Here is a 12,933-nt window from a genome sequence, read left to right as displayed (position 1 = left end):
CCTGCCTGGAGAGACTGCCAGGTCAGCTCACTGTCAATAATATCATTGATTTAACCCCAGGGCTAGGTGGGATAAATAATGAATTACCCTGAATTTACCCTCTTGTTTCTTGGGAACCAGACGAACGGGGGAACTTTTAAAAGTAGGCCATGGGTAGGGTGGAAAAGGGGCCAATTATTCTTCCAGCTATTGCTCTTTCTATGTCAATTTAGCAGAAATTTGTTTGTATCCCTTGATGGATGACAGATTATTAACAAACTTAGAATCTAATGGAGCTGTGGAATGAATAGGAAAGCCCTTGGAGAAGTGGCTGCTGTCCTCTAATCTGACTAACCTGTCAATACGCATGTCAATCTATCTAGGCAAATGGGGAATGAGCCTGCTGTAGTGCACTCAGTTCTCCTGCTGAAGCCCCTCCCGTGTCCATAAAAAGATGGCTTAGCATGAAAGGACATGTTATGCCCCTCCATTTGCTCTCCTTCCTGAGAAATATAAAAATCAGGCCTGTGCCTAGCAACTAACCCCCAGTACCTAGAAACAGGGTGACCTTTCCCACATCTCAAATACAAGTTGCTCTATTTGCATGAAGGCCAAATGCATTTACCATGGTTGAAAGCCCAGCAAAACTTTGTTTCCTTTGCATTACTAACACCTTCATCCATCCTGGTAGCCACGTGCTTGTCCATCATGGCACTGAGCCATATGTCAGGATGACTCAACTCCCACCTGAGGGACTTATTGAGAGCTTTAAGCTTCCTAAAACACTCATTATAAAACAATAAGTTATTGTTTTAAGCATTGGATTTAAGTATCAGATGTAATAATGAAGGAAATTAAGTGAGAACAAAGGTGGTTTGTTGCTAATTTTATGCCGTATATAGGCTTTTTGTGATTTGAAGTCCTTGAAGCTTTGCATTTGTTATTTATGTATATATATATATATATATATATATATATATATATATATATATATATTCTTTATATCATCTGACATTAAATAAAACAATAATCCCCACCCCCCATGCTATCATCAAGGCTCAGAATACATTTTTGTTTGTTTTTACATCTTATTTTTTATAATTAATAAAATAAATAAGAGCTAAAAATACAGGCACTGTACATATGACTAAACAGCCACTGTACAGCATAACCCACAGCCTACTACCTGTACAGTCGCTGCCAGTGGGCTCCATTTTCTCTTCCTCGATTTTTCTGCTGATGGATCTGACGTGGAAGTGTAGCACTCCTTTAAAAGGGGTGACACCTCGTCACACCCACCCTGACAACTCATACACTTATAGACAATGTATTGTTTCAAGTAAATCATCCTTATCTGCAATGGGGCTAGTACAGACCCTCCCTGAGAAAAAAAGTCATAAAAAGCCATTTGAACTGAGGTGGGAGTGCTTTCCTGAATAAAAGTTCAATTCAGCAAATTCAGTTTCATAAGGTTTGTGTGGATCTAATTTAAGCTATGTTGCTTTTTTATGCCTTTTGTATATGTCTAGATATGTTGGGTACATATTATGTTGTCGAACTTTTAAATGTTCGAATGTCATATGGTCAAACCCATATGCTTAAACTTTTAAAAATTCGAACATGTTAATGGATATCTCCATTCAGTGCGGAAAGGGAAGATTTCCCTTTACTGCACTGTGGTGCAGTCTCGGAGTTGGTATATTTTTAAAGAGCGGGGGGTAGGTTTTTTCTGTTTTTTTTTTTTTTTGTGCCGTTTTCAAAATTTTAAAAGTTCGAGCATATTGGTTTGACCATATAGCGTTCGAACTTTTAAAGTTTCGATAACGTAATATGAACCTGATCTGTTTATGTCTCTATATAGTATAGTGCTTTACAACAACCCAGTTAAAATGCAGTGATCTTTTTCTTCAGGATGGTGCATTATATTTTGTGAAATTTTGTTTTTATTTTTGCTTCTTTTAGAGTGATCCAGAGTTTGTACAATGGAAGAAAGAGCTAACAGAAGCCTTCACTGAGGCACAGAGATTGCTGCTTCGAGCCCCAAAGTTCCTCAACAAACCACGATCTGCAGTTGTAGAGGTATCAAAACCACCACTGAACCACAGGAATAGTAATGGCCTTTAGACAGGGGAATGGCAATGAAAGGCACACAGTTTTTAAACTACTCCTATAGCACATATGTGGTCTGCAGCACTGATATAATTTAACTGTATAATTCCTAAAACATGTGGGCATATGTGTGAAGCATATCAGAAGAACTGGGTGATTGTGCTCTTTCAGATGAATAAACTCTGAGCATTGCATCTGAAGTACAGTGACTGTTTGCTGCTTGGCATGATCAGAAGGCTACCCTCGCCAAAAGGAGTAGAAAAGATTGCCAAATTAAGACTGTTTATCATTGCCGTGCATCATCGCACCCTGGTGGTGCTGGAAATGGTTCGTATCAGAATGCTACTGGATGAAGGAAAACGTTACATTCGGTACTGCGTACACACTGAATTAAAACTGTAATGATTGCTAGGTAACTGTTTATCATTTAAGTGTCTGGGAAGTTGACATTTTTCTGAAGCTTGTGTTGCAGACGTATGGAATGTCAGAATATTTAATCTGAAGGAAGTGTTCACCTTGAGAACTAGCAGTCTTGTGACTGTATAGTAACATTATATATATAAATATACATATTTGTGTATATGCTGTCTCTTTGCCTGGAGATTGTCAGTGCAGGTTTTTTTTCATTGCACTTCAGTTTGTGGAGTTAACACTTTACTGTGGTAGACAGCTGCAAATACACAGCAAGAGAATGGCAAACCAAGGTTGTTTACTTATTTCCTCTTGTCACTGGTCCTGACTAGGATTCTGTCATTATCCAATTTCTTAACTGACACAAAAATGGCACATTGTTTTTGTCTATTACTGTACAGTCTCACCTAGCTTATATGAAAAATAACTAACAGAGCTCACTTGCATTGTTAACAATCTGTTCAGAGAAAAGTGTTTTCAAGATTTTACATGTAATGCATGTATTACTACTATATGGCCTTTAAGTACATAGAGTCCATCTGCAGATACTACTTTTGTTATTGTTCTATTGGTCTGATTTTTTGTCTTGCATCTTTTTTTTTCACCAACTGCAGAATGCTAAATAATTGACATTTGTCGGCCTTCCACATTGAACTTAGCTTGTGGTCATACAGTAATGATCACACCTACACATGAAATCATTAAAACTGACATGATGTTATATTATCTTTGGATAATGTATTCCTATTGTACTGCATAACACATTGTATGGAATTGCAGGGAAACCAAATCTGTTTTTTTTTTCCAGTAGCACACCAAATTACAGAACTGACTCCCCAGGATGAAGCAGTTTTATGTTGAGATGTTTGTGGTTTGTGCATTTGTGTTTTTCTTTGTCTGTGTTAATCACCTTTGTCCAGTGGCTGACATGTACTAATTTGGAGGATGTTTTGTTAATTGTTCAAAAGATCCCCTTTCCAAATTATTCACTTAAGTGACATATTGCAGCATAACCGGTGCATCAAAAACAGTGACTGTTTTTATCTTGTCTGCTGTGCTTGTCGTACTGTACCCTAAAATCTACAGGGTTATCATAACATTTTTTGACATACGTTATGTGACTTGTACTTGGCAGCCAGACTTGAGTATCTAAACGTTGGTGATATCAATTCTTTCTTTTCAAAATGAATCTGAACCAGAGAATTCAGAAACTGATTTATTCTGTGTGAAGTACCATTGCCCTCTAGAATTATTACTAATTTTAAGTGGTTATATTTAATATAATCCTGTGCAGTTGTTTATATTACTGAAATTGCTAGAAGCAAGTGTAACTAGTCATTTATAACAGGAAATTTGTCACAAGTTTTGCCAGAAATAATTTTCTCAACACTAGCCAGTTGCTTCTCCTCAGATATGCATAGTGATGTGAAATTGTATAATAATGTTGCAAACAAACTGTAAAACTTTATCTTGCAATGTAAACTAAGATCACACCTAGAAGAATTTTTTAAAAATGTGGGTGTCATAATGACAGCTCAGAGTGGCATACCATGTTTAGATTATTGACTTCATAGGCTTCACTCCAGTCTGTGCATTTACACATATGTACACTAACTAGATTTCACTTCTAGGATTCCCAGTAGGGTCTTGACAAATATCACCATTTGTAGTAATGCTGAATGAATGGCCAAAAGCCGTATTGCTTGTGACAGCAATACTGTGCATCCCTATCCTGAAAGTACACCTCTGAATATTATAAAAGCACTATAAAATCAAGACAAGATTTCTAAAGTTGTCTTCCAAAGATACACTGTGTAATAAATCATTCAAAACCGTAGTTGTTTGCAGAAATACATTTCATCCATTTTTGTCCTGAACTCTTGTAAATGTTTGATGATACTGTAGTTCAGTTGTTGCTGCCATAGCATATATTTTGGGTTATGCCTTGATAAAATGTAACGCATATGAATTAATGCTGCATAAAGATATGATCGGAACTCATTCACTAAATCCTTCTGAAATTGCCACATAGGAATCTATCTCTGGCCATTTTATTTCTCCAGTCATTTGTATATATAGTAATCATTCATCTTCATTATAGCTGGCAGATTATATATAGGAGGTTTGTTTATATCTTTCTTCACATTTTTGTATTTTGCTAGCATCTTTTTGGTCAAGTCCTTTATACTTTTTGATGAATGCTTCAGAACATGACTCAATCTTACTTTTATGCTATGCAAAAGAGCTTTAATAAGGATGAACTATGCCTATAGCTAGGGATCCAGTAATTTGACTAGAGTATACTATTAAAGACATTTCCTTGTACATTTGTGAGCCATGTTTTGAACTATAATTCTTTTATGAGTAAATGTGCATATCTTCTATGATGCTATGCTATAAGGAAGTTTGGAAAATGCCTTTGATCTCACTTTACCAAAGTGTTTTTGTTTGGGTCCTAAATGTATCGTCTTTGTAAATGTTTTACTTCTCTCGTGTTTGGCATCCGTTGATAGAGTAATTACATTAAAGCCTTTTTAAGCTGAATGTTTCAGAAGGCAACCCATTTCCACAGAATGGTGAGCATGCTGAGAGGCAGAAAAGTCTATCTTGTTTCCAAATGTATTATAAAAGAATCATGAGCTAGCATGCTCAAATATCACCTTTCTGTTTCAGGAGAAATGTATGTATCTGCCATGATACCGTGATAAAGAGAAGTTTGCAACTGTCTTTTTATTCACTCAGTCATTCAACCAGTCTAATGAAAGCATTGCAGCCTATCTTAGTTGCAAGATTGCCTTTGCAGCCTGATGTTCTAATTCAGATGCACCTGGTTATCTAGTTTATAACATTCTAGTGTTAAAATACCCATCCAGTACTGTGATTTTATGTTATTTCCAGAGGAACTGATGTAGTCTCTGGAATTGAAATAGATGATCCAGGTTTCATTGAAAACACTTTTTAATTTAATTAATTTGTGAAGTGAGACAGCATTCACACTACAAGGAAGCTTATTTTCAGTTTTTGAACTGATTGGTTTAATTAACTCAGTACTAGTTTCTTAATTGCACTAGTGAGTTACCTCTTTTATGAATTTGCACCTAGCTAGAACCCACCATAGCATAATTTATTTTTGAGGTGTTCTAGGACAATTCCAGAAGCTGAGTGACTTGCCTTCGATCAAACCATTGCATGGGTAGAGGATGGTGAATGAAGTACATTTATGTTCCCTGCACTTATCTGCAGAATGTCCTTATTACTTGAGTAGAAAATTATGTTTCATGGTCCTCAGTTATATTCAGAATTATTTGTGTATATATCTCTTTCCTTTGATGTGTTATTTACAGTGAACAATAGCTCTATTTGCATTTCAGTATCTCTAATGCTAAGTTTGCTGTTATGCTAGTAACTAAAATATTTGATGAGTTGAACTAAAGTGCATTTCATTGACTTATTTTGTAAAGTGCTTCATTTCAAATTTTAATGTTAATTAAGCACATGATAAGAAGTTTCTCTTTATCCCACTGTTGTGTGTTCTGACACTGACAATAATAGAGGTGCTGGTGTGAGGGGGTTGAAGATAACTGTCCATTCAAACTGATTAAGTTATGTTTGATACCAGATGTTCACTGTATTTCATTACAGCACATTCACATTGCATTTCTGTAGTGTGTTTTTTGTCATTTTTCTTTGATATATCTGGTATGAGTATCTTTAGAGGGTTTATTATCACAATCTTGAGTAACACAATCTTGACAATCAAAATTGCAGGACGACAGTATCAGAAGACCAAAATGCAGAAAACCACAATATCGAAGTCCTGGACTTTCACTCCTACAGGACCCATGTTAGCACTTGTTTCTGGGTCCACATCCCTGCAAGATCCATATTAGCATGTGATCCTGCGTTTACAGTCATGCAGGACCATTGGTAGCATCGGCACTCATTCATGGGTTCACAGTGGTAAGTGGATCTGGTATTCAAGAGTTTTTGACATTGTGGTCTTCAGCATTTTGGTCCTTTGATATTATGGTCTTGGGATTTTGAGTTTCAAGATTGTGTGGTGCAGGATTGTGTTTGTAAACCCCTTTAGAGATGTGGTGTATGGATGGAGGTGGACCCTGCAACATGCTTTTTCCCTCCCAGTTTTCAATCACTTGGGATTTTTATGCAGTATTTCGGTATTAAGGTTTTCAGCAAATCTTTGTTTCATTAAACTCATATAAACTCTATTTATTGTATTGTAGATTTCATGGTATAGCAGAACAATTCACTGAATTCCATTTTCATTGAAAACATACATTTTTGAAACTGTCTCCTTTCTCCAATGTTACTGCATCCCTGGGTTTGTTTTATTTAAGTAACATAGGTTCATATCAGATTGCTAGGTTAGCGGCTTAAGAAGCCTAGTTTCTATAACCTGATTTTATCCAATATATGGCCTCTAGGGGCAAAATGATGGCATGCGTTTGTCCCTATGCATTGAGTATCTTACAGATTGCCCCTGTCCATAACAGACATAGACACTACCCTGGATGTGAATTTGAGATTCCCCATCCATTGATCCAAATTTAATTTGGAGAGGGCCAAGGAAGACCTCTGCTTAATGTGAATAGGAAGCCTTTTCCAAAGAAGGGGCAATCTCTGAGACATATGTTTGTTTCTCCAGCATGTTTTGTGTGAGTCACTAAGTTTAGATTCCTAGATTGGTGGACCCTCATGTTGTTTGACTTGTGGATATGTAGCAGCTTCATCAGGGCTGGATTTGTGAGTGGCTTGTAGGCCAGGTATGGATCACCCCTTAATAGTCAGTAGAAGACAGTGGAAAGGGATAGGGTTTTTAATCTATCTGCATAGGACATCTTGTTTGCACCCTGTATTTTTGAGTGGAATAATTATAAATGTATCTACTGTGCTGATCTAGATGGTGTCTTTTAGCTTTATAGTTAATTACTAAGCTAATGAGCCTGGGTCATTTTTAAGTCTAGCCATGCTTTCCAAGGTGAGAATCAAAACCCTGTACCTGGTGTCTGTAAGGTAAACACCTTAACCATTATGTTAGCCCCCAACCCAAATTGGAGGACGAGGTTGAAGTTCCCAATATGTGGGAGTGTAGTCCCACTGCAAACATACAGTATGCTTGCATTTTATTGTTTTTAGGTGGCAATTTTAGTGAGCCCTACTTTCAGTGAAAACAGAATTTGATGAGTTGATATAAATCCTTAAATTGTAAGTTATAAAGTTTCAGATCAAACTCTTAATCATATAATCATAAAGTGACTGTAAACAGTTATTGAGTTGATATACTTAAGAAGTCTTTTTAGCAATATAGTCTATTTATGTTACTAGGAATAATCCATTAAACATTTTAATGGAAAAAAATATGAAATTAGGCCCAATGGTTACTACAAAAGCTAAATACTCAAACATAATTTCTAGCTGTCATAAAAAAGTAGCAATATGTGTATAATGTTGATGAATGAAATGCAGTTGTTAACCAAACAAACTTTTTTGTTTTTGTTACATTTTTAACACATAGGAACCCAAAGGTCAGCATTATAACATTGTTACATTGTAACATTAGCAGTGTAGTGGTATATGAAAAGCATGACTTCTTCTTCTTTTGGCTTTTCCCGGTTAGGGGTTGCCACAGCAGATCACCTCTGTGCTCATGATTGGCAGTGGAGTTTTATGGTGTCAAGTTGCCAGCCTGGTGCCCAACCTTCCACAAAAGGCACACACATGCACACACTCACACCTAGGGCCAATGTAGAGTGTCCAATCCACCTACAGCATGTCTTTGGGAAGAAACCGGAGTACTTGGAGGAAACCCACATGACCACAGGGAGGGCATGCAGACTCCACACAGAAGGCACCCCAGCCGAGGATTGAACCGGAGAACCTCTTGCTGTGAGGTGACAACATTAACCGCTGCACCACCGTGGCCTCCCTATAGGAAAAGCATGACTGATACAGTCAAACAATGGCACAAGCATTGATCTGTTTATCTTCGAAAGGCATTGCTGCAGGACCTGTATAGCTAACTTAGTAGCAATTAAATAAGAATTAATATTAATTAAGTCATTATAGTAACTAAATACCTAACTGAATTACTAATATACAGAGACATTATTGCAGTATCAAATTATAACATGACAATTTAAGTTTCAAATTGAATTAATTGAAAAATCTTGTCCAAGAATCTTCTTCCTTCAGTCACCATTTATTTGTATTTAATTATGTAATTATCCATTTGTTCATTAATTCATTCATTTGTCATACCTGCTTTATCTTGTTCAATGACATATGGTAGCTAACACGTGTTTGAGGAAGTAGGTTTATGAGGAAGAAAGCCAGTGATGGTGTCACCCCCATCACATGATATATATCCAAATTTACACATCAGTTCATCTGTTGGTAGTTTTTTGGGATGTTTAGGAAACTAGAGACCTTGGCAAAATGCAAATGAGCAAAAGAAATACACAAACACTTCACAAATAAGACAATACAGATGAGAACCAAACAAGAGAACCAAGCTCTGTAAGGCACACATGCTTAATGAAGCACATCTGATCTTAAGGTGAAACTTTCCTCAATTATTTTTAAAAAGTAATGCATAACTATACGATATACTAGGTGATTTCTTTTTTCACTGAGGTGTGCCACAATAAATAGTCAAATTACCCGGCCATATGAGAAGTGTGTCAATTGTCAGAAAAAAATAGTATTGTATTATTATTACCATTAAACAGTTCATCCATAGGTTATAGTTTAAAAAACATTTAATTACTTTTTTATAGTAACTAATACACTTCAGTTACATAATTACTGTAAGATGTATTTTAAAATATGGTTAAAATACTTTATGATCTTATGTGCTGCAGTCCTTTTGCCTGAATTAGACATAATGAGGAAGTAATTAAATGGTGTAAATGAAATGTACATAGAAAGTGTATTCATTTTATTTGATGAGATAAAAGCTCCAATTAAGGTATGCAAGCAAGTACTGTTGGTTGTAGCCTACCAGTGAAATGATTATGGTGTTGCATGAAATAATTTGCACTCAGTCTAATGACATATGATTTGTGTGTTATACTACTATATCGCTTTATGCTTTTATCAGTAGAAGTGAAAACCTGTGTTGAATGCATGTATGTGTCCATTGATAAACATACTTGATATAATTCATTTATCACAGTCCCAGTTAGAAAAGTGCATGTAAAGCTTTGTTTCATTACAAAATGTAGACACATGCATCTGTTATTCTGCAAAATTCAACAAAGGTTTATCAGGAAACTGTGGTAAGCTCTGAGATAAAGCAAGATGAAATATTATTAATTTTATTTATTTAATCAAATTTTCTGTTAATTATTTTCATATAAGCAGCTTCATTTGTGAGACTTGCTAAACCTTGATTAAGATATGTGCTGCTAAATTATGTGCCAGTTCTATATTCAGTATGGCATTTCTTTTCTTGGTATACATCAAATAAAGTTTATTTGCAAATTAGAATGAAATGAGGCAAAGCTGTTAAAAAGTTTAAATGTTCTCATTTTGGGTTTGTTTTCGCTTATTTCACTAAACTCTACTTACATTGTGTACTTATCCAGTATACAAGACATAACATTTTCATAATACTGCAATTGGGATGCAAACTTCCATATTTTTATCCATCTTCACTTTCACTGACTACACTAGTATTTCATAAGTTCAGTACTGTGTGGATAAAGACAAGAAATCTGCTTTTAAAGTCAACAATAGAAATGGATGACAACAGTGAAAATGACTATAGCAGTTTTGCTGGATGCAACCCACTTCCTATATAGTACAGATAGTACAGTCCAGTGAATATCTATTTGAAGAAAACATCATTAGACATATAAATTTCAGTCATCAGGTACCTGCTGGGTATAAGCACTGAAGCATATTATATCAGTTTTTACTTTCAACCTGGCATCTATATAAGAAATTATATGTGTGTGTGTGTATATATATATATATATATATATATATATATATATATATATATATATATATATATATATATATATATATATATATATATATATATATATATATATATATATATATATATATATATATATATATATATATATATAGATATGTATATATATGTGTATATATATATATATATATATATATATATATATATATATATATATATATGGATTCACTACTGAATCTCAAATAACACAATCGAACACCTAAATACTGAGACTATAAGCCCAAACCCCCACATTACTGAAATATTAAAACCGCGAAATTCAAAATCACGAAAGTACTACATACATACAGCACACACACAAACATACACACATCCTCCCCCCATAATCAAACAAACCACCCTACACTAAAGATAAAAAGGGGGGCTTTGCCCCTCTGCACCCCCCATGTGGGGGGCTGTGCCCCCCACACACCCCTACTTTAATATTCTAACTCTGAGATTGCACAAACATATACACAAGGCAAACTCACACCCACACATTACAGCCCTCACACACACACACACACACATACACACACACACACACACACACACACACACACACACACACACACAGTCATAACACACACTTACACACACTAAAGCCCCTCACAAACACACTTACACACACACACTTACCTGAACCACAACACCAGAAGCGCTAACTCAAAATCCCTTAACATCAGGATAAAAACACACACAAAACTCTCAACTGTCAAGAAGTTTGCTGAATGTCAAGAGTTTTGCCTCATATTTAGGTCTGTTTTGCATAAAAAAATTAGATTTTCTAGCAAATCATTGAGGATTGAAGTAAAAAAATAATGACAGACATTTGAGTTTTATATCTCGTACTCCTAATGAAAATATATATATATATATATATATATATATATATATATATATATATATATATACACATATGGGTCTACTTTCATTCACAGAAAACTCATTTCACTGAATTTCAATTCACCCTCAAATAAGTTGGGCAAATAAAATGTATATGCCTTTTCCCCACTGTAGTGTGATCCTGGAGTTAATATATATAGTTAGGGGGTGTGGGGGCACAGCACCCCACATTGGTGGGGGTGTGGGGCATGTCCCCCACCCAGTTAGCTTTTATGTTTATGAATCTCATTTCACTGAAAGCTAACAGTATAAAACCAAAAGTAGGTGGGGGGCTAGACCCCTCACATCCCCCAATGTGTATTACAGTCCTAATAGGTAATGATCAGACATTAAAAAAGTGCATTTACAATTAATGTGCCATGACCGATAGCATGTTCCGGCATTCCACTGGAGATATTTTCAGATATGGCAATGCCAGGTAACATTTTTTCTTCATTTTACTGAAGGATTTTCTTGCAAGGAGAAGAAACAAAAGAGAAAAATGGATAACATTTTCGTAAATGAGATTTTTCAGCAGCATTCAATGACTTACTGATGTATGTTATAGAAGACTGTTTATTCTACATCATAGCAGGCAGTGAATATCCGATGTTAGCATATTAATAATTTAATAATTTACATCTTTGATATTGCAGTGTAGAAGCAGGTAGTGTTCCTTCCTCACAGCAAGAGTTTGTCTGGTTCAGTTCCTGGCTGGAGTACCTTCTGTGTTGAGCCTGAATGTCATCCATAATGTTTGCTTGAATTTTCTCATCATGCTAGGTTTTCCTCCCACATTCCAAAGACTGCAGTAGGTGGATTGGAAACTGTAAGTTATCCATAGGTGTGTGTGTGTGTGTGTGTGTGTGTGTGTGTGTGTGTGTGTGTGTGTGTGTGTGTGTGCGTTTATAATATGAAAGAACAACCATAACAAGGCTAGCCACCTGGCAAATATTCTAGATAACATTTACTATTGATGTGACATCCTGACAGCATGTGCAAAACTATGGAAAAAGGGGTTTAGGGGTTGTGGATGGTTATTGCCTGGGGTAATTATTGTATAGTCATTATATCAAACCAAGGGAAGCAGCATTTCCTTAACTATTTTCACTTTAAGACATAGAAAGCCATTTGCACAATAATCCTTTTTCATATCATCCTTTTAGTACGACTGAAATAAACCTTGTGCTTGTAGTTTTGGTCACTCTGAGACTGGTTACATATTTGATTAACTACCATTTTAAATAACTTGTATGAAATCAGATATTCATGGTTACTGTTCATAACAGGTAATATGTGCTCTCTATTCCCTCTGTTACATATAATACATATCATGACACAAATAAGCACAGCAAAGACTTACAAGTAAAACACACACAAAAACATATGCAATGCATTGGAATAGCAGTATAAAAGAAACAAAAACACTGCATTCTTATTACCTTACCACATGCGTTTGAAATGTGATTTAGTTTCTGTCATTTTTCTATATAATATGTTTTCCTGAAGAGTAAATTTAAAATGGCAAAACTATACAGCTTGAGGAA

The 12,933-nt window shown here is 35.5% G+C and overlaps 1 protein-coding gene across 1 annotated transcript in view; it reads left to right on the top strand.

The window, feature by feature from the left end:
- The window catches only part of GRK3 (G protein-coupled receptor kinase 3), a 2,112,642-nt gene extending 2,104,467 nt beyond the window's left edge, over positions 1-8,175 (top strand). Inside the window, exon 21 of the mRNA XM_044068485.1 lies at positions 1,942-8,175. Within this exon, the coding sequence (XP_043924420.1) occupies positions 1,942-2,103 (162 nt within the window). The 3' untranslated portion in view covers positions 2,104-8,175. The remainder of the gene's footprint in view (positions 1-1,941) is intronic.
- The last annotated feature ends 4,758 nt before the right edge of the window (positions 8,176-12,933 follow it).

This window comes from Protopterus annectens, chromosome 4.part0 (genome assembly GCF_019279795.1).
Source record: "Protopterus annectens isolate FY-2018-M chromosome 4.part0, PAN1.0, whole genome shotgun sequence".
NCBI classification, from domain to species: Eukaryota; Metazoa; Chordata; order Ceratodontiformes; family Protopteridae; genus Protopterus; species Protopterus annectens.
This window is presented reverse-complemented; position numbering and strand designations above follow the sequence as displayed.